Below are 22,483 nucleotides of genomic sequence, written 5' to 3' on the forward strand. Positions count from 1 at the left end.
CCGAATCTAACCGTGTATTTAGATTCTTAATTTTTGGTTCCGTTTTCAAATTGGTCTACATTAAGGTCCAAAGGGTCCAAAATTAAACTTAGTTTGATTTTAACAAAAATTGAATTCTTAGGGTTCTTTGATATGCTGAATCTAAACATGTATTTAGATTTTTGATTATGGGCCCAGTTTTCAAGTTGGTCCAAATCGGGGTCCAAAATTAAACTTTGTTTGATTTCAACAAAAATTGAATATATTGGGTTCTTTGATATGCTGAATCTAACCATGTATTTAGATTTTTGATTTTTGGTTCCATTTTCAAATTGGTCTACATTAAGGTCCAAAGGGTCCAAAATTAAACTTAGTTTGATTTTAACAAAAATTGAATTCTTAGGGTTCTTTGATATGCTGAATCTAAACATGTATTTAGATTTTTTATTATGGGCCCAGTTTTCAAGTTGGTCCAAATCGGGGTCCAAAATTTAACTTTGTTTGATTTCAACAAAAATTGAATATATGGGGTTCTTTGATATGCTGAATCTAACCATGTATTTAGATTTTTGATTTTTGGGCCCCGTTATCAACTTTGTCCACATTGAGGTCAAAAGGGTCCAAAATTAAACTTTGTCTGATTTCATCAAAAATTGAATTCTTGGGGTTCTTTGATATGCTGAATCTAACCATGTATTTAGATTTTGGATATTGGACCATAATAGGTGGATGTCCAATTTAAAATTTTTAAGTTCTTAGACCACATTCATTCTGTGTCAGAAACCTATGCTGTGTCAAATATTTAATCACAATCCAAATGCAAAGCTGTATCAAGCTTGAATGTTGTGTCCATACTTGCCCCAACTGTTCAGGGTTCGACCTCTGCGGTCGTATCAAGCTGCGCCCTGCGGAGCATTTTATTGATTATGGGACCAGTTTTCAAGTTGATCCAAGTTGGGGTCCAAAATTAAACTTTGTTTGATTTCAACAAAAATTGAATATATGGGGTTCTTTGATATGCTGAATCTAAACATGTATTTAGATTTTAGATTTTTGGCCCAGTTTTCAAGTTGGTCCAAATTGGGGTCCAAAATTAAACTTTGTTTGATTTCAACAAAAATTGAATATATGGAGTTCTTTGATATGCTGAATCTTACCATGTATTTAGATTTTTTATTTTGTGGGCCCGCTATCAAATTGGTTCATATTGAGGTCAAAAGGGTCCAAAATTAAACTTTGTTTGATTTCATCAAAAATTGAATTATTGGGGTTCTTTGATATGCCAAATCTAACCGTGTTTTTAGATTTTTAATTTTGGGTCCCGTTTTTTAAATTGGTCTACATTAAGGTCCAAAGGGTCCAAAATTAAACTTAGTTTGATTTTAACAAAAATTGAATTCTTGGGGTACTTTGATATGCTGAATCTAAACATGTGTTTAGATTTTTGATTATGGGACCAGTTTTCAAGTTTGTCCAAGTTGGGGTCCAAAATTAAACTTTGTTTGATTTCAACAAAAATTGAATATATGGGGTTCTTTGATATGCTGAATCTAACCATGTATTTTGATTTTGGACATTGGACCATAATAGGTAAATTAAAAAAATTGAAGTTCTTAGACCACATTCTTTCTGTGTCAGAAACCTATGCTGTGTCAAATATTTAATCACAATCCAAATTCAGAGCTGTATCAAGCTTAAATGTTGTGTCCATACTTGCCCCAACTGTTCAGGGTTCGACCTCTGCGGTCGTATCAAGCTGCGCCCAGCGAAGCATTTTATTTTTTTTCTTTTAAAATTTTCCATTTTAAGTTGGTTATTTCTGATTAATATTTAAAAGCAAATAATAATGATATGGTAGGAGATACACACCAAACAGGATGTGTAAATTATTATATAATAAGTATTGTGCAATAGCAAGAAATTTTCAATTGCACAGTATTGCACAATTGCAAGAAATCTTCAATTGCACAGTATTGCGCAATAGCAAGAAATCTTCAATTGCACAGTATTGCGCAATAGCAAGAAATATCCAATAGCACAATAATGCGCAATAGCAAGAAATTGTCAATTGTACAGTATTGCACAATAGCAAGAAATATTCAATTGCACAGTATTGTGCAAAAGAAGATACTTCGTATAAATTGCTTATTTCTTGATCAATTTCAATGGGGTTTTATTCTTGAATTCTTGGGGTTCTTTAATATGCTGAATCTAACCAAGTATTAAGTTTTTGGATTTTGGGCCCCGTTTTTTAATTGGTCCACATTGAGGTTCAAAGTGTCCAAAATTAAACTTTGTTTGATTTCATCAAAAATTGAATTATTGGGGTTCTTTGATATGCCGAATCTAACTGTGTTTTTGATTCTTAATTTTTGGTTCCGTTTTCAAATTGGTCTACATTAAGGTCAAAAGGGTCCAAAATTAAACTTTGTTTGATTTTAACAAAAATTGAATTTTTAGGGTTCTTTGATATGCTGAATCTAAACATGTATTTAGATTTTTGATTATGGGCCCAGTTTTCAAGTTGGTCCAAATCGGGGTCCAAAATTAAACTTTGTTTGATTTCAACAAAAATTGAATATATGGGGTTCTTTGATATGCTGAATCTAACCATGTATTTAGATTTTTGATTTTTGGGCCCCATTATCAACTTTGTCCACATTGAGGTCAAAAGGGTCCAAAATTAAACTTTGTTTGATTTCATCAAAAATTGAATTCTTGGGGTTCTTTGATATGCTGAATCTAACCATGTATTTAGATTTTTTATTTGTGGACCCGCTATCAAATTGGTCTACATTAAGGTCCAAAGGGTCCAAAATTAAACTTAGTTTGATTTTAACAAAAATTGAATTCTTGGGGTTCTTTGATATGCTGAATCTAAACATGTGTTTAGATTTTTGATTATGGGCCCAGTTTTCAAGTTGGTCCAAGTTGGGGTCCAAAATTAAACTTTGTTTGATTTCAACAAAAATTGAATATATGGGGTTCTTTGATATGCTGAATCTAAACATGTATTTAGAATTTAGATTTTTGGCCCAGTTTTCAAGTTGGTCCAAATTGGGGTCCAAAATTAAACTTTGTTTGATTTCAACAAAAATTGAATATATGGGGTTCTTTGATATGCTGAATCTTACCATGTATTTAGATTTTTTATTTGTGGGCCCGCTATCAAATTGGTTCATATTGAGGTAAAAAGGGTCCAAAATTAAACTTTGTTTGATTTCATCAAAAATTTAATTATTGAGGTTCTTTGATATGCCAAATCTAACCGTGTATTTAGATTTTTAATTTTGGGTCCCGTTTTTTAAATTGGTCTACATTAAGGTCCAAAGGGTCCAAAATTAAACTTAGTTTGATTTTAACAAAAATTGAATTTTTGGGGTTCTTTGATATGCTGAATCTAAACATGTGTTTAGATTTTTATACGACCGCAAAAATTAAAAATTTTTTGGTCGTATATTGGTATGACGTTGGCGTCGTCGTCGTCCGGCGTCATCCGAAGACACATTGGTTTTCGCACTCTAACTTTGGTTTAAGTGAATGGATCTCCATGAAATTTTACCATAAGGTTCAATACCACGAAAGGAAGGTTGGGATTGATTTTGGGGGTTATGGTACCAACAGTTAAGGAATAAGGGGCCAAAAAGGGGCCAAAAATAAGCATTTTTGTAACTTCCAGACAATAACTTGTGTGTAAGTGTATGGATCTCTCTGACATTGTACCACAAGGTTCCATATCACAAAGGAAAGGCTGTAATTGATTTTGGGGGTAATTGCCTCAAAATTTTAGGAATTAGGGGCCAAAAAAGGGGCAAAAAACAAGCATTTTTCTAGTTTCATGACAATAACTTGTGTGTACGTGTTTGGATATTTCTGAAATTGTACTACAAGGTTCCATATCACAAAGGGAAAGCTGGAATTGAGTTTGGGGGTAATTGCCCGAAACGTTTAGGAATTGGGGGCCAAAAAGGGGCCAAAAATAAGCATTTTTCTAGTTTCCAGACAATAACTTGTGTTCAAGTGTATGGATCTCTCTGAAATTGTACTGCAAGGTACCATACCACAAAGGGAAGGCTGGGATTGAGTTTGGGGGTGATGAATCATAAGGGGGTTTAAAAAATTTGGGGGGGGATTTTTTTTTTTTCTTTTTTTTTCTTTTTTTCCTTTTTATACGACCGCAAAAAATTTTTGCGGTCGTATATTGGTATGACGTTGGCGTCGTCTTTATTTCCTTTTTTATACGCCCGTTTACGGGACGTATTATGGTATACCGTTGTCCGTCTGTCCGTCCGTCGTCAACATGTCGGACATTTACTCAAAAACGCTTTAACCAATTTGCATAAAACTTTGGTGAATTGTTTATAGCTATTGATGTGAGCTCCCTTTCGTTTTTTATAAATTTTAGATTTTACGTTTCCGAGTTATGGGGTTTTATTCATTAAAAAAAGGGGGATTTTCCAGTTTTCGGGCAATAACTCAAGAATGCTTTCACCAACTTGCAAGAAATTGTGGTGAATTGTTTATATCTATTGACATGAGCTCCCTTTTGATTTTTATATATTTTAGATTTTACGTTTCTGAGTTAAAGGGTTTTATTCCTAAAAAAAGGGGGATTTTCCAGTTTTCCGACAAAAAATCAAAAATGCTTTCAGCAGTTCTTATGAAACTTTAGTGAATTGTTTATATCTATTGATGTAAGCTCCGTTTAGAATTTTGTAAATTTTACATTTTACATTGGAGTTATGGGGTTTTATTCATTAAAAAAGGGGGGATTTTCCAGTTTTCGGACAGTAACTCAAAAATGCTGTCAGCAATTCTCATGAAACTTTGGTGAATTGTTTATATCTATTGATGTAAGCTGCCTTTACATTTTTATAAATTTCTTATATGACATTGAGAATTAATTGAACTTTAATTGTTTATAGTCTGACAACAGATTTACTAAGTATTGCGAAACAGCACAGTGTATTGCACAACAGCAAGAAATCTTAATTAAATATAAATTCAATTCATATAACCAAGTTCAAGTTCTTTGAATTCATTTATCCAGAAACCTATAATATGTCAAATATTTAATACAATCCAAATTCAGACCTGTATCAAGCTTGAATATTGTGTCCATTTTTGACCCAACTGTTCAGGGTTGGACCTCTGCGGGCGTATCCAGCTGCGCTCAGCGAAGCAGTTTATTGTTTCTGTTCCAGTGCAGTCTAGACTAATTTTTTTCCAACAGCCAGGGAAACATCTTGTGGGGAATTTCGTTAATATATTGATTAACTGGCATTGGGGGTCAGACTCACATGGTTAAAAAGAAGACTGCAGTTTAATGAAAAATAAAAAAATATTATATGCATATTCCCTGATTTCTTTATCTTATTGAATGTGGAATGCCAACTGTTTCTATAAAACTTGACTGGACAAAGATATTTTTTCATTCATTTCTGATCTGGTAGCTACATACACTTAGAAATATGATAGTTGGGCTGAAAATCAATCTACTTTTCTGCTGTGACATTATGATAGCTGTAGATTTTTTCTTCTTTCAATGTCCAAGAAAACAAGGGAGGATTAAGTTAACATTAGATCTATTTGGAAATAGTCTAGACAGCTGAATCTTATGCCATTATCTTTTTCTATCTTTTTAGCAAATGCAGAATTTTCAGAATACGGTCCAGAGACAGCAAGCACTGGCACTAATGTGTAGGTAAGTACAAATTGTTCCATTAGAAAGACATGAAAGAAATTATATATGATAGTCACAAATTCACTATATGAACACTTTTCAACTTCAATATTTGACTGTCTTAATGAAGAAAATTGATATTTACCAGACTGAGGGAATTCTTATATAAATATAAAAATAAGAAGATGTGATATGACTGCCAATGAGACAACTCTTAAGAAAACTAACATCCTCATTTAAGAACAAAACAATGAAAGAAAAGCAAATATGATATACAGCAACAAAGGACAACTACAGGCTCCTGACTTAAGACAGGAACATACAGAATGTGTCAATGTGGTGGGGTTAAACATGTTTGCTGGTGCCAAATCATTCAAGTGATTCAAAGCTCAAAAGAAACCTAACAAAAAAAGTAAAGATATGAAGTACAAATCTCTCACCAGCAAAAAGAACTAACCGTGAAATATAAGGACATATACCATAAGCACGTGGACACATTCTAATGCATCCACACAGCACGAGCAACAAACTCTGTATTCAATATAGAATGTAAGAAGATGTGGTATGATTGCCCATGAGACAACTCTCCACCAGCCAAATACCAGTCTATGTTATGACACACAAAGACAGCAAACATGTACTTACTGCTTTAAAAAGCTACCTTTGAGCCAGAATCTCTGATTTTGAAATAAATGATAAGATATTTTATTGTGTTTTTCAGAATATATGTAGGAAGTATTAACTTTGAGATTAAAGAAGACACCATAAAGCAGGCATTCCTACCATTTGGTCCCATCAAATCAGTTAATTTGTCCTGGGATCCATTAACAAACAAACACAAAGGTTTTGCCTTCATAGAATATGACATACCAGAAGCAGCACAGTTATCTTTAGAACAGATGAATGGTGTGATGATAGGAGGAAGGAATATTAAGGTATAAAGTCATTTTTTGTCAACAAAGTTGCATACCCACATACATAAAAGCAGATGTGGGTATATGTCAAAAGACAGTAACCCATTAAAAAAATCAAGATATTATTTGGTACTATTTCAGTGTTCTCCCCAGGATTTTTTGATAGCACCAGGGTAACGCGTGTGGACTTCTTGGTGAAATATTTCATGCAATCAGTTGTGTCGTGTTGCGTCGCGTCGCTTAGCTCTAGTTAATGTAGTTTTTATGTCTCTTGTTTTGTTTTAACACTGTGGTACTGTGTTATGTTGACATTGATTCAGAAAATTATTGGTAAAAAAGAAGTAAATCAAAAAACAGTTTGTATACTTTAATATTTTTTTTTAAATAAATAAATTATGATTCATAATAAAATATTCATCTGAATTTAAAGTAATTAAATCTTTTGTAAAATCCAAAATCAATAAAAATAAAATATCATTCAAAAGAGAACAAAAATGCTCAATTTAAAAAACTTTCTAGTTTCTAGAAAAAAGTTGTTGTATGTGAAAGGATTCCTGTCATAAGAAGACATAAAATTAACAAGAACAATTGCAAATATTGTTTTATTATTTGAACCAGTTTCTATCTTAGATTTTGATGAAAAGAAATTTTTCATAAATTTTAAAACATTTTGCCTTAGAATTCATGTAAATATTAAACTTTCTTGTCTTTGGTGATAATCAAACATAGATACAGACTTTATACTGCCCTAAAATCTTAATCTTTATTTGTCATGAACCATTTAAAAAGAATTCCTAAATCTATAAATTTATCTTTGGTCTATAGATCTATAAGTAACCATATTAAATGTCAACAACTAAGTCTCCCTATTTTCCCACCTAAATGACAGGAAGTAGATATAAATAGATTTAACATGTGCTTATGGATAAAATTGTAAGATTACTTCTGTTATTCATTAATTATGGATATAGATATCCAGTTTGAAGGTACAGTCATGCATTTTATTTATAAAATATAATAGATTGCAATTAATTGTAAATACACTTGAATATTCTACGTGAACTAACTGGGTCATGTGATATGTACAGACAGCTACTACAGTTTGAAACCCGACTATCATGCAATAACTATGTCATAATTAAAGATAATATTGGCCATGGTTTAATCAGAGACATATAATATAAGAATTGGGAAATGTATAGTTGTCCATTATACGTAATGAGCCACCATTATGATGTACAAAAAATGTACCTATCGGGTCAAGACACTGTTTGTGTACAAAGTATTTGCCGACTTGTCACAGGTCAGTGCTTGGGTGGAGAGTGAAGCCATAAAATAGTTATCTGTGATCATAAAGTTATGAACTCTTAATTAAAACACAAAAGAATCATGTTACAAGTGTTAATTACATCGATTAAATCCAATCAACAAGGTTAACTTCATAAGGTAAATCGATCACGTGGTGTAAACAATCTGTGTTGAACTGGTTTGAACTGGCCAAATTTCACCTGGAATTTTATACCGCACGGAAAAGATTTAACAAGTCGTTTAAAACTTTACCGATTTACGATTTTTTAACTGAAAATTTTAGCACCACGGAGAAAAATTATACATCGCGGTAAGAACGATACAACCACGGTAAAAAATTATACATCGCGGGCCCGCGGTCCTTTAAGGGCCTGAGGAGAACACTGCTATTTTGCACTATAAACGTGTCTATATAATATATGGATATGAAATTCAAATTCTACAGATAAAGTTAAACAATACGAGACTGAAAATTGTCCTATGGCATTGTATTATCATTGAATATTCAATAAAGCTACTTTTTTATATGATAATTCAAAATTGTTATTTTCTGTTGTTTTGTTTTGTTTAGTTTTGTTTATCTTTTTACACAATTATTTTATTTCCTTGAGTAATTGTTTCAAAATAGGGAATTCATTTTTTATTATTTATTTTTTTTTTACTCCTGTAGAGTAAAAAAACATTGTTAACAGTTCATGACTTTCTACTGCTTTTTAGAGTATAACAGTATAAAAATATTATAATTTATATCCAAAATTTTCTTCATGGTCGATCACAAGGGAAAAAATTACAGTCCTGTTAAATTACTAAATTAAGCAATGGGAAACTTGCAATACAAACTACACCGTCAGTTCACATGTGTTAAATTTTTACAGAAGAATGTCATATAGCCTTTTCAATTTTTGTCAGGTGGGAAGACCAAGTAATATGCCTCAGGCACAGCCCATTATTGAACAGCTAGCAGAAGAAGCCAAAAACTATAACAGAATTTACATAGCATCAATACATCAAGACTTAACGGAAGATGATATCAAAAGGTATGAACTAGAGACTGTATTTAAAGGAAGATTTTAAAAACAAGCTTCAAAGTTGCATTTCAAATGAGATTGATTTTTTTATGGAACAGTTTCCTACAGTATCTATTCTTAAAGTGGACTGTGAAATAATGTTTGTGGGTTAGAAATAAACTGTAAGCAGATTAACAAAAATCTTTGTTTATAAGTAATGTTTATAATAGCAAAAATGTAAATGTTACTCTTTCCAAGGCAACATATTTGAAAGTTTTAATAATTTGTAACAATTTTTTTTCTCGTACAGATCTGTAAATAGTTATCTCCCTTACAATGACTTTGCCATTGCAATCTGATCTTTAGACTTTTATTAAATTCCTAAAATGAAGCGGTTTCTAATTAAATATTTCTGTGATAATAATGTGTTAGGACTGTTTGAGATATAATTGTAGAGTTAGAGCTTACAATAATATTATTCTATGTCTCCCCTAATCTTATGTCAGGTCTGACATGTTACTTTAATATTTGACCTAAAGATGCAACTATTTTATTTCAGCCAGGTAGATAGTCCTTGAAAGATCTTTTTAAAGATCTATTAATAATTGACCTGATAAATAAATCTTAGTTAAATTCTTTATTATTTTATTTCAGTGTGTTTGAAGCATTTGGAAACATTTTAACTTGTGAAATATGTAAAGATCCAACCAAGCCAGGAAAACACAAGTATGTACTGTTACTATTTAATGCTATTGGGGCATAATCTTTTTATGTTAAGAGGAATAATACTGGAATATTTGAGCTCTAACAAAGTATGGTTGAACATTAAAATTCTGCATATAAAACAATGTCTGTTTACAATTTTTATTATGCCCCCGCTGTAGCAGTTACCGTTCTCTAACTTTAGTTTGCCTCAACAAAATGTTATAAAACTTATACACAATGCTTATTACCACAAAACACAGATATAAGTTTGAAATTGGGTGGTTTCACTTTTACAGTCGAGTTATGTCCTTTATAAATGGAAAAAATTGCTAAATCTGTCGTTTCCGTTCTCTAACTTTTAGTTTGCCTCAACCAAATGTTATTGAACAATGAGAGCACTCAAACCTGCAAGCAATTTCTAATGACAACATGAGGAAATATATGTCATTAACTTTAAAAGAAAAGAAAATGTCAATAATAAGTACATTGACTCATGCATATTTACGGTCTTTGGACATAGAAAGTTCACTTAAGTAATCAGTTTTCAACAGTTTTTATACGACCGCAAAAATTTAAAAATTTTTGGTCGTATATTGGTATGACGTTGGCGTCGTCGTCGTCCGGCGTCGTCGTCGTCGTCGTCGTCTGGCGTCGTCCGGCGTCGTCCGAAGACACATTGGTTTTCGCACTCTAACTTTAGTTTAAGTGAATGGATCTCCATGAAATTTTACCATAAGGTTCAATACCACGAAAGGAAGGTTGGGATTGATTTTGGGGGTTATGGTACCAACAGTTAAGGAATTAGGGGCCAAAAAGGGGCCAAAAATAAGCATTTTTGTAACTTCCAGACAATAACTTGTGTGTAAGTGTATGGATCTCTCTGACATTGTACCACAAGGTTCCATATCACAAAGGAAAGGCTGTAATTGATTTTGGGGGTAATTGCCTCAAAATTTTAGGAATTAGGGGCCAAAAAAGGGGCAAAAAACAAGCATTTTTCTAGTTTCATGACAATAACTTGTGTGTAAGTGTTTGGATATTTCTGAAATTGTACTACAAGGTTCCATATCACAAAGGGAAAGCTGGAATTGAGTTTGGGGGTAATTGCCCGAAACGTTTAGGAATTGGGGGCCAAAAAGGGGCCAAAAATAAGCATTTTTCTAGTTTCCAGACAATAACTTGTGTTCAAGTGTATGGATCTCTCTGAAATTGTACTGCAAGGTACCATACCACAAAGGGAAGGCTGGGATTGAGTTTGGGGGTGATGAATCATAAGGGGGTTCAAAAAATTTGGGGGGGGATTTTTTTTTTTTCTTTTAAAATTTTCCATTTTAAGTTGGTTATTTCTGTTTAATATTTAAAAGCAAATAATAATGATATGGTAGGAGATACACACCAAACAGGATGTGTAAATTATTATCTAATAAGTATTGTGCAATAGCAAGAAATTTTCAATTGCACAGTATTGCACAATAGCAAGAAATCTTCAATTGCACAGTATTGCGCAATAGCAAGAAATCTTCAATTGCACAGTATTGCGCAATAGCAAGAAATATCCAATAGCACAATATTGCGCAATAGCAAGAAATTGTCAATTGTACAGTATTGCGCAATAGCAAGAAATATTCAATTGCACAGTATTGTGCAAAAGAAGATACTTCCTATAAATTGCTTATTTCTTGATCAATTTCAATGGGGTTTTATTCTTGAATTCTTGGGGTTCTTTAATATGCTGAATCTAACCGCGTATTAAGTTTTTGGATTTTGGGCCCCGTTTTTAAATTGGTCCACATTGAGGTCCAAAGGGTCCAAAATTTAACTTTGTTTGATTTCATCAAAAATTGAATTATTGGGGTTCTTTGATATGCTGAATCTAACCGTGTATTTAGATTCTTAATTTTTGGTTCCGTTTTCAAATTGGTCTACATTAAGGTCCAAAGGGTCCAAAATTAAACTTAGTTTGATTTTAACAAAAATTGAATTTTTAGGGTTCTTTGATATGCTGAATCTAACCATGTATTTAGATTTTTGATTATGGGCCCAGTTTTCAAGTTGGTCCAAATCGGGGTCCAAAATTAAACTTTGTTTGATTTCAACAAAAATTGAATATATGGGGTTCTTTGATATGCTGAATCTAACCATGTATTTAGATTTTTGATTTTTGGGCCCCGTTATCAACTTTGTCCACATTGAGGTCAAAAGGGTCCAAAATTTAACTTTGTTTGATTTCATCAAAAATTGAATTATTGGGGTTCTTTGATATGCCGAATCTAACCGTGTATTTAGATTCTTAATTTTTGGTTCCGTTTTCAAATTGGTCTACATTAAGGTCCAAAGGGTCCAAAATTAAACTTAGTTTGATTTTAACAAAAATTGAATTTTTAGGGTTCTTTGATATGCTGAATCTAAACATGTATTTAGATTTTTGATTATGGGCCCAGTTTTCAAGTTGGTCCAAATCGGGGTCCAAAATTAAACTTTGTTTGATTTCATCAAAAATTGAATTCTTAGGGTTCTTTGATATGCTGAATCTAACCATGTATTTGATTTTGGATATTGGACCATAATAGGTGAATGTCCAATTTAAAATTTTTAAGTTCTTAGACCACATTCATTCTGTGTCAGAAACCTATGCTCTATCAAATATTTAATCACAATCCAAATTCAGAGCTGTATCAAGCTTGAATGTTGTGTCCATACTTGCCCCAACTGTTCAGGGTTCGACCTCTGCGGTCGTATCAAGCTGCGCCCTGCGGAGCATTTTATTTTCATCATGCTTGAAGATTTTGACTTGATATTTTTATGTAGTTTACACCATGACAAGTTATAGATCAAGTTAGAATTTCGTTCCAATGAATTTGTAACCGGTAGGGGACTATGTATTGCCATGCAATACTCACAGAATGCTTGTTTAAAGTAATTTTTGTCTTGCCTTGACGGAGTCAAAAAGCGAGACATAGGTATGCTGTTTCTGGCGGCTGCGGCGACTGCAGCGGCGTCAACAATGTATTAGTTTGTGATTAGGTCTAGTTCATGGAGAACCACTAGTGGTAGGTCAATGATATTTGGTATGCAGTTGTATTAGCATTGGCACATCTCATTACCATGGAGATTATTTGGCCCCGCCCCCTCAGTCAAGGTCTATTGACTTTGAAACTTTGCTTAGTTTACATGTATTAGTTTGTGATTAGGTCAGTTTATGGGGAACCACTAGTGGTAGGTCAATGATATTTGGTATGCAGTTGTATAAGCATTGGCATATTTCATTTCCATGGAGATTATTTGGCCCTGCCCCCTCATTCATGGTCTATTGATTTTGAAACTTTTGCTTAGTTTTCATGTATTAGTTTGTGATTAGGTCAGTTTAAGGGTAACTGTTAGTGGTAGGTCAATGATAACTGGTATGCAGTTGTATAAGCATTAGCACATCTCATTTCCATTGAGAATATTTGGTCCTTACCCCTCAGTCATGGTCTATTGACTTTGAAACTTTTGCTTAGTTTACATGTATTGGTTTGTGATTAGGTCAGTTCAAGATGAACCACTAATGTTAAGTCAATGATATTCGGTGTGCAAATGTTTTGGCATTTGCAAGTTTCATTTCCATGGAGATTATATAACCCCACCCCCTAATTATGGTTCATTGACTTTGAAACTTTTACATAGTTTACAAGTTAATGTTTGTGTTTAGGTTTGTTTAAAGGGAACGACTTATGAAAAGTCAATGGTATTTGATTTGCAGTTGTATTAGCATTGGCACATCTCATTTCCATGGAGATTGTTTAGCCCTGTACCTTCAGTCATGGTTCATTGACTTTGAATATTTGCATAACTTACATGCTAAAGTATTGCTTTTTTAATTTCAACATTTGCATAATCAAAATAACAAATAGGCGAGACATATCTCTGTGTTAACAGTTTATTTTGTAAGGCTTAGAATGGGGATACTCAAAAAAATTAGTTGAAAACATTTTGCAATAATCTAAATGAAATAGATGTCAGATGAAACACACATTCAAACTTGTGATTAACTGACAACACAAAGTTTTTATCACAAAAATGTACTCATAGAAGTAAGAATGTTTGATATTTTCAGAGAATATGGTTTTATTGAATATGATTCGTCCCAGGCAGCACAAGATGCAGTAGCTTCCATGAATTTGTTTGATCTTGGTGGACAGTATTTAAGAGTTGGCAAGGTAAGTTTTAATGAAATGTCTTTTTCTGGAAACATTTGTTATATGTAAAAACAGTTTGAAATTCTCAAACATATGGAACAAAATTTTATTGTGAAATCTATTTTTAGTCTTGATTTTTTGTGTTTGTTTAAAATTAATTGTATCATGTTTATTCATTGATTTTAAAATTTGATGTTGCAAAAAAAAATGCATTTAGTGGAATATGGAAGTTCATAGTTTTGATTGATCACTGAATCAACTAAGATGGTACTGTAGGAATAAAAGTACATTCATTTATAACATACAAACACATTTATGTTTCTCTGAGACACATTCTTTGCTTTTATTTCTGATTTGTCAGAATAATAACTTTTATGTTTAAAAAGAATAATTGAAGGAATTTCTCCTTTAATAGTTCCAAGACTGAAATTATTATTCTTCTACTATGCAAATTTATATGCCATCTGCTAATTAACCACAAAGATTTTGATTTGATAGGGAATTTTTGTACATAGCACATAACACTTATCTTGAAATGTAAGAATTTTTTACATGATTGAAAACACCCACCTTTCTTTAATAATAGAATTTGGCTAACCTTTTAATACATAATTATCCATTCATAAAACTGTTTGCATTTCCTTGGTTTCAATGCAAAAACCTTTCTGTCAGGGGTTAAACTGACGCATGGAATGGAAAGTAGCCTTCATATCAATATTGTTGATCTGTACAAAAATTTTGCACTGGATAATTGCAAGCATTTTCATGATTGTGAAATCAGCAGAAATAACTACAGTGCTTACAGTATATTTTCATGATTCAATTTTACATAGTATCTATTCTAAATGGTGTGCATGAATGTTACAAAAATATGTTCAAATCCTCGCATATTGTGTAGTTTTAAATTCTGACAATGACCAATATCAAGGAATTGAAAAGCTTCATATACAGATTAATACATACCCTTTTCCATATCAGCCCTAGTATCATACCGAGACCCCCATATCAGCTTGAGACATTAGTCGAGGTCTGATATGTGTCTAGGGATGATACCCGTGCGGATATGGAAAAAGACATGTATTAATCTTTTTATCATATACTACCTATGTAGGAATGCAACCCCATATCAGTGACGTCGCATCAGGCTGATATTGGTTATCAGCCTAGGTGTGCATTTATGGCTAGTTTACCTCCGCTTGTTACACATTTGCAAAATCTGTCATATTAATGCTAAGTATATGATAAGTTATTGTTAACATTTAGTATTTAATTTTCAGGCCATAACACCACCAGATGCATTACAACCTACAGCAGGACCCAGCACATTACCAACGGCAGCTGCAGTGGCTGCTGCTGCTGTCACAGCTAAAATTACTGCTATGGATGTCCAACAACAGATATCAGGCTTTGTAAGTAGCTTAAAACTAGATTTTAGTGCAACAGATGACAGGCTTTGTAAGTGTTTTGTATAAGGTATTCAAATATAAATCTCTGAATTAGATAGAATGCCCAATAAGTGCTGAGAGCTATTCTAGGAAAAAATGTATCCAAGGGTTGGACACCACATTTTTCTTGGGGTGATAGTGGTGAAAACATACAATTCTGTCACAAATGAAAATAAAAAATATGGATGGTTGGTTATAAAAAAGTGTTACCCCTGCATTTTCCCCTGCAATAGCCCTGAGCTAATGAACAATTACCTATGAATTTGATTAAAATACAGGTGTTATAATCTAAATACCATCATATATTGAAAAAGAAAATTAATACCTAAGCAAAGAAAACATTGAAAAGGAAAATAGATTACTTGGGGTAATACTGATTCTTGGCTGCATTTGTTTAAATAGATTTTCTTTGGATTTACAAACAAGTATGCAGTTAATCTTTTTAGAAGAAAAGTCAGTAGCCAAAGCACATATGACAATAGGTCTTAAGCTATAAATATATTTTTATTATAGGCACCACCAGGAATAGCAGAACCATCAGGACTTGGTTTGAGTGATTCTCCAACCCATGTACCACCTGTAGGAGTAGTTACTCCTGCCTTGGGAGCAGTGGTACCACCACCAATAGTATCACAAGGAATATCACGTAGGAAATTTGTTTTATATGCCCAGAGTTGTTGTGTCTATTAAATAACATGGAAATATTATGAAAATTATATCTGCTAGAAATAGTATTTTGAGAAAACATGTTAATCATGTTAATTAAGGAATATAAGGGATTGTTTAATAGCTTACAACATATGTTATTCTAGAATGTAACTAAAAGTTACCTTGTAATAATATCAATTTGCACTAGTGCATATAAAGCTTCAAATTAGTTTTTAAATATATACATATATAATATATAGCTTTGCTATAAAACAAAAGGGTTATTGCATGATTAGTGGTAGATAATATATTGCACTAACAAGCTCTTGAAATATAAAAATCTACTTTACAAATGGAAAAATTGCTGAATTCTTCATTTCCGTTCTCTAACTTAGGTAAGCCTCAACCAAATTTTATGAAACTTAAACACAATGCTTATTACCACAAAACACAGATCAAGTTTGAATTTCGGTGGCGTCACTTTAACCGTTCTAGAGTTATGCCCCTTTACTAATGAAAAAAATTGCTGAATTTTTCATTTCCATTCTCTAACTTTAGTTTGCCTCAACCAAATGTTATAAAACTTATACACAATGCTTATTACCACAAAATACAGATCGAGTTTGATTTTTTGTGGTGTCACTTTTACTGTTCTAGAGTTATGCCCCTTTTCAAATGGAAAAATTGCTGAATTTTTTGTTTCCGTTCTCCAACTTAAGTTTGCCTCGACCAAATGTTATGAAACTTATACACAATACTTATTACTACAAAACTTAGATCAACAAGAAATTTGGGTAGCGTCACTTTTACTGTTCTTCAGTTATGTCCTGTTATAACTTTATATGATATGTAAGTTGGGGCATCATCTGTGTCCCATGGACACATTCCCCATTTATTTGTATACATGTTGACTTCCAATGTTAAGTCATAATAATATGTCTCCATATATATTTATAAAGTTGGTGGACCGGTAGTATCAGTAGCAGCACTCTCCACAATGCCATCACATATACCACTACCACCAATGGTTACACAAGATAAAAAGAAAGCAGAAGAAAAAGAGAAAGAGGATAAAAAGAAAGCAGCTGACGACGACCAGTCGCAAACATTAGAACAACAAGAAAGCATGAAAATTAGTGGAACAAATGCCCGACATATGGTCATGCAGAAACTTATGAGAAAATCTGATGTACGTACGGTTAATGAGTATATTAGATAACCATTGATTATTCATCTCTTTCTATGGTTCCAGCTTACCAAGATTCTTGTAACATTTTGATTACCTTAATCTGAATTGCATGGTTTACTGGTTAATGTTTAATGTTCAAAATTTGATAATTTTTGTCGAGCCTGCGACTTTTGTCGCAGAAAGCTCGACATAGGGATAGTGATCCGGCCGTGGTTGCAGCGTTAGCTTACTTCTTAAAAGCTTTATATTTTAGAAGGTGGAAGATCTGGATGCTTCATACTTTGTATATGGATGCCTCATGTTACAAATTTTCTGTCAGTCACATGTCCAATGTCCTTGACCTCATTTTCATGGTTCAGTGACTACTTGAAAAAAAAGTTAAGATTTTTTTGTAATGTTAAATTCTCTCTTATAAGTAAAAGGATAACTATATTTGGTATGTGCGTACCATGCAAGGTCCTCATGCCCGTCAGACAGTTTTCACTTGACCTCGACCTCATTTCATGGATCAGTGAACAAGGTTAAGTCTTGGTGGTCATGTCCATATCTCAGATACTATAAGCAATAGGTCTAGTATATTCGGTGTATAGAAGGACTGTAAGGTGTACATGTCCAACTGGCAGGTGTCATCTGACCTTGACCTCATTTCATGGTTCAGTGGTTATAGTTAAGTTTTTGTGTTTTGGTCTGTTTTTCTTATACTGTATGCAATAGGTCTACTATATTTGGTGTATAGAATGATTGTAAGGTGTAAAGAAGGCGGGACATTTCAGCGTGTGCACTCTTGTCTTAGATACAAAATTAAAAACAATAATAATAGAAATCAATCAAATGTATTTTATGCAAAGTAGGATTGTAAGTAAAGTTGTGCATTTCCATCTTACAGAATTGATATAACCTTTACCTTAATATTTCCATGGTTCATTTGTCAGTGTTAAGTTTTAAAGATTTGAATCCATTAAATCATTTCATAATTATCTCTGGCAAAAAGTGTATCACAAACATGATTTTTCAGCATGGTCAAACAATTTAACATGCCATTCTGATTGTTATACAAATAAAATGATTTACTTAGAATTAATAATGGAAACTTATTTTGATGCACAATAAAAATATATAATTTAGAATATTTGAATCAGTATTCTATTTACATAACTGTTTTCTTTTCCTTTCAAATTTACTTGTTATTTCAGTTCTCTAACTTTACTGGGGTTATTTTATATTCATTTGTCTTCAAGTGGACTTCTAATTCATTGAGTTCGACTCATCAGCAGGCCTCGACATAACGCTTGTCCGATTTTCCGGTACCAGAGGAAAAAAAGGTCGGACAAGTAAAAGCTATATCAAGCTTGTCCGACGGGACAAGTAAAATTATTCTGCAGAAAATAAAGTTAATCCAACTTAAGTAATTATAAACAAAAAACAAGAAAAGAAGATAAAAACAAGTATTAATTTGACATGTTTACTTGCAAACCGATAATTTTAAACTGGTTCTTTGTCAGGTACTTTTTAATAGGTAAAAGGCATACTATTCTCGGAAACCAGTTTTACTGATCCGAATCAGCGATGCGCTTTGTAGAAAAGGTAACTTTACAAGACAGTTCTTCACCAGCTCGGAAACGATTCGGCTCCTAAGTTTAATAGACAGTTTGGCACCGTAGTAGACATATTTAATAGATATGATTAATAGACAGTTCGGCAAGGCAGGAGACAATTCGGGTCCAAGACAAATCAGTACCTGGTTTCCCATCTTATTCTGTTGCTTTATAATAAATACCATACCGGTATACAAAAATATTTTTTAAATAAAAATGAAGAAATTTACCATAAAATTCACAAAATCATATTTGATCATATGTAGAAAGAAACAATACTTGCAATACGGTGACCTATAGTTGTTAATTTCTGTGTCATTTGGTCTCTTGCAGAGAGTTGTCTCATTGGCAATCATACATCATCTTCTTTTTTTTATTGATTGCATTTGAATAATCTTTTTTCAACTTAAACAACCAGGATACAAATCCAATGAGTGTACATTGACAGGCCTATCAGACGGTGCCTCATGTGCAGAGTCTGATGAGACTTTGGCATTGATGAAAACTAGAACCTAAGCCCTGTGACATGACTAGATTCAGTTGTTCTCGACTCATATTTTTGAAAAGTATTTCAAAAGATATAAATCAAATTCTGTTCTATTGTTTTAATTCATTTTGTTCCTTGAATCAACTCATAAGGCAAAAAAGGTTATTATTAAGATTTGTTTTGGACAAGTTACAATTTCATTCGGACAAGTAAGTTTTGGGTTGTACTTGTCCTACTGGACAAGTGGACTTCTAATTCATTGAGTTCGACTCATCAGAGTTAGAAATGGATTGAACCAACAGGGAATTTTAGCGAGACTGACAGAATATCTCAGACTTATTTGAGGACACAACAAGGTTCAACTATATTAACCTTTCTTCTCCCATACTTCACAGTCTTTATATCTGATTTTCTTTCAGCAGTATCATGTGATGGTATTAAGGAATATGGTTGGTCCAGAAGATTTAGATGATGAACTTGAGAGTGAGGTTACAGAAGAATGTGGGAAGTTTGGTAACGTCAACCGTGTTATTATTTACCAGGAAAAGCAAGGAGAGGAAGAGGATGCTGAAGTTATTGTCAAAATATTTGTGGAGTTTACAAAACAAATAGGTAAGTTTCCAATTATACATTAGAGTCTGTATTCATAGTAGAAAGAAATATACCAACATCTTTCCTGGAATGAAATAAACGTGTTTAAAAAATTTTGGTTTTGCATTTTTCTTTTTCCATAATCAATATAATAAATGGGTTTCATTTTTAGTCCCTTTGCAAGCAATATAAGCAGAATTTAAAGCTCAAAATGTGACTGTAATATGAAACTATGTGACATTGGTCTTTTTTGTTGGAATTTCACTACTAGTTTACACTGCAATGCAATATAGAGCTCATAATTCAAACAATATCTGTAGAAAATGCCTGAATGATAAAATACTCAGACACAATCGGCCATTCACAAGTAAAAATTTGATTTCACGACTTCCATAATTGAGCTTACATAGATAAACAGCACTATAATGCCTTTTGTCTGTTTTTTCTGATTTGTCAGACACTAACTTTCTGTCTCTGATCATATGAATTATGATTGGGGGTATATGCTTAGCTTGACAATGCCTACATTCTTATTGTAATTTGTTTTAAAAATTTGAGTTACTGGGCGGGCAGACTACATCTTTGGAGTCTTGTTAGTATAACTGACCTTCCTTCAAGTGTTGGATATACCAGAGGATTCCTGAAAGGAAATATTATACTATTCTCTAAATCTTTATTAAATTGCAGTGACTGTTGTCTTCAAAAATATAACATTATGATGTGTTTTCTATTGTAGAAGTAGAAAGAGGATGTTCATCTTTAAATGGTCGATATTTTGGTGGAAGAATAGTGACAGCTGAGAAATATGATCAGGACTTATTTGAAGCCAAAGATTTATCAGGCTGACCAAGTACAGATAGTTTTAAACTACTTTGCAATAATAGTTACAATATGTAATATGTGATGAATGGTGAAATTTATTTGACTGTAATTCACTTGAGAGAATGGAAAAGGTTATAAAGAGTTGGTATTATCAGAGGGAACTATGATTTGAAATCAGCTGTATCACTACAAGGCCACCACCCTATAAGTAGTAAAATAGACATCGCCAACAAAACATGGATAAAATATTCAATTTTGATAGTATCCCTTGTCCTATAACACAGGTGTCAACATTCCAAATATCAATGGATGACTCCTAATTTTTGTTTTTAATTTGCAATCTCCTCTGGAGATCAGTCCTTAAACAGGAAGTCAAATCTCCAATTTTGGAGAGAGAGAGAAAAAATCCTATTTCACACTATCACCATTTATTCACTGTAATTTGTTGTTTGTCTATTAAAGATTGAGAAGTTATAATCAAAGCATTGTTTGTTAATATAATACACAGTATTCAAATTTATAAATCATATATGTTTAGCTAATTCATTCATTAACACAAAGTAGTGAAAATAATATTAAGATAACAATGTGAAGTAGGTTCGATGTAAAATTTCCCTCAGAGGAAGATCTCCCTCTTTGGAGGTTTGAAATGTTGACACCTATGAAATTTTAACAAATTAAATTGATTTTTCAGCTTAATTTATCTACATTTTAATTATCAAATGTATATATTTCCATCCAAAAACATTTTTGATGAGTTCATGATAATTTTAGTTCGTCAAGAAGTTTTTGTTTTCCAGAATTACAAAAACATTTCTATTTTCCTTATATGTTTTTGTCTTCTGTTACATATCTGAATGTGAATTATTCTTTGACATTAAGAGACTTGATTCATGTATTATGTAAATGAATTTGCATTGTTTTTCTAGATCTCTTTTTGAACTGGAATACAACAGTCATAATATTTTCATTCTTATCGACAAGAAGGAATAAATAGAAAGTAGAGTGTTTTTTATCAATGAGTATGATTCACCTGGCTTGGATTTAACAACTGGGAAGAAATTGATTAAGTGTCCCAAAGTTGTATGTTCTACTTAAATTATATATTGATATGGCTCTTAGAAATGATAATTACGACTGTTTGAATATGCAATTCATTCTTAAATCGGCAAAAGCAAAGATTCTGGCTGTAAAGAAAATTTTTAACAGATTAGTATGAGAGTGCTGATCTTAACTCATGAAATCATATTTGATAAAAATTATTGCAAAAATTACTATTTTTAAAAAATATAAAAAACACATAACATTTAAATAATAATATTTAATGTACATTTCCTTAATCAGCATTGAATCCTTTTCATCATTCAGATGTACTGTTAGGTATTACATTTCTGACAATTTTACTTCACTGCATTAGCATGTATGTATTTTATCAATCGCATAAAGAATCAATAGGTTGCTATGTCCATGTCCAATTGTGTTATTTCTTTCTGTTCATTGTTATGAAAGAAATTTTGAAATAAACTTGATGTAATAAATTGTGTTCATTTGTAAGCATATGAATATGGAAATAATGATGGATTAAACAATTATGTTTCTGTTAGACTTAGAAATTAAATATCCAGCATAGAGAAGTACAAATGTTTGAGATACATGTTCATATATAGTACAATAATTCTGATTTTAAATAGCTACTGTTAAAAAAATTGACTTGCTAAAAAAAATATTTCAGGACTTATCTCATCATTTTCCCTTATATTAAAATTCTAGTACATGTATATAGTAAAGCATCGACCATTCATCTAAAACAATTCAAAAATTCTTTCACCAATTGTCATGAAACTTTGGTGAATTGTTTATATGTATTGAGGAAGGCTCCATTTCCATGTTTCTAAATTTTAAATTTTACGTTTTAGAGCTATGGGATTTTAT

The 22,483-nt window shown here is 32.3% G+C and overlaps 1 protein-coding gene across 3 annotated transcripts in view; it reads left to right on the forward strand.

Annotated features, from left to right (window-relative positions):
- Positions 1 to 22,149, forward strand: part of LOC127735638 (poly(U)-binding-splicing factor PUF60-like) — a 38,925-nt gene extending 16,776 nt beyond the window's left edge. For 2 of the 3 annotated variants that reach the window (XM_052245870.1, XM_052245872.1), the window contains 10 exons: positions 5,625 to 5,683; positions 6,384 to 6,597; positions 8,794 to 8,921; positions 9,546 to 9,617; positions 13,693 to 13,795; positions 15,052 to 15,183; positions 15,733 to 15,865; positions 16,827 to 17,056; positions 19,558 to 19,750; positions 20,466 to 22,149. In XM_052245870.1, the coding sequence (XP_052101830.1) occupies positions 5,625 to 5,683; positions 6,384 to 6,597; positions 8,794 to 8,921; positions 9,546 to 9,617; positions 13,693 to 13,795; positions 15,052 to 15,183; positions 15,733 to 15,865; positions 16,827 to 17,056; positions 19,558 to 19,750; positions 20,466 to 20,575 (1,374 nt within the window). In that variant the 3' untranslated portion in view covers positions 20,576 to 22,149. The remainder of the gene's footprint in view (positions 1 to 5,624; positions 5,684 to 6,383; positions 6,598 to 8,793; positions 8,922 to 9,545; positions 9,618 to 13,692; positions 13,796 to 15,051; positions 15,184 to 15,732; positions 15,866 to 16,826; positions 17,057 to 19,557; positions 19,751 to 20,465) is intronic. The other variant, XM_052245871.1, reaches the window with a different exon arrangement.
- The last annotated feature ends 334 nt before the right edge of the window (positions 22,150 to 22,483 follow it).

This window comes from Mytilus californianus, unplaced genomic scaffold (assembly GCF_021869535.1).
Source record: "Mytilus californianus isolate M0D057914Y unplaced genomic scaffold, xbMytCali1.0.p SCAF_3, whole genome shotgun sequence".
NCBI classification, from domain to species: domain Eukaryota; kingdom Metazoa; phylum Mollusca; class Bivalvia; order Mytilida; family Mytilidae; genus Mytilus; species Mytilus californianus.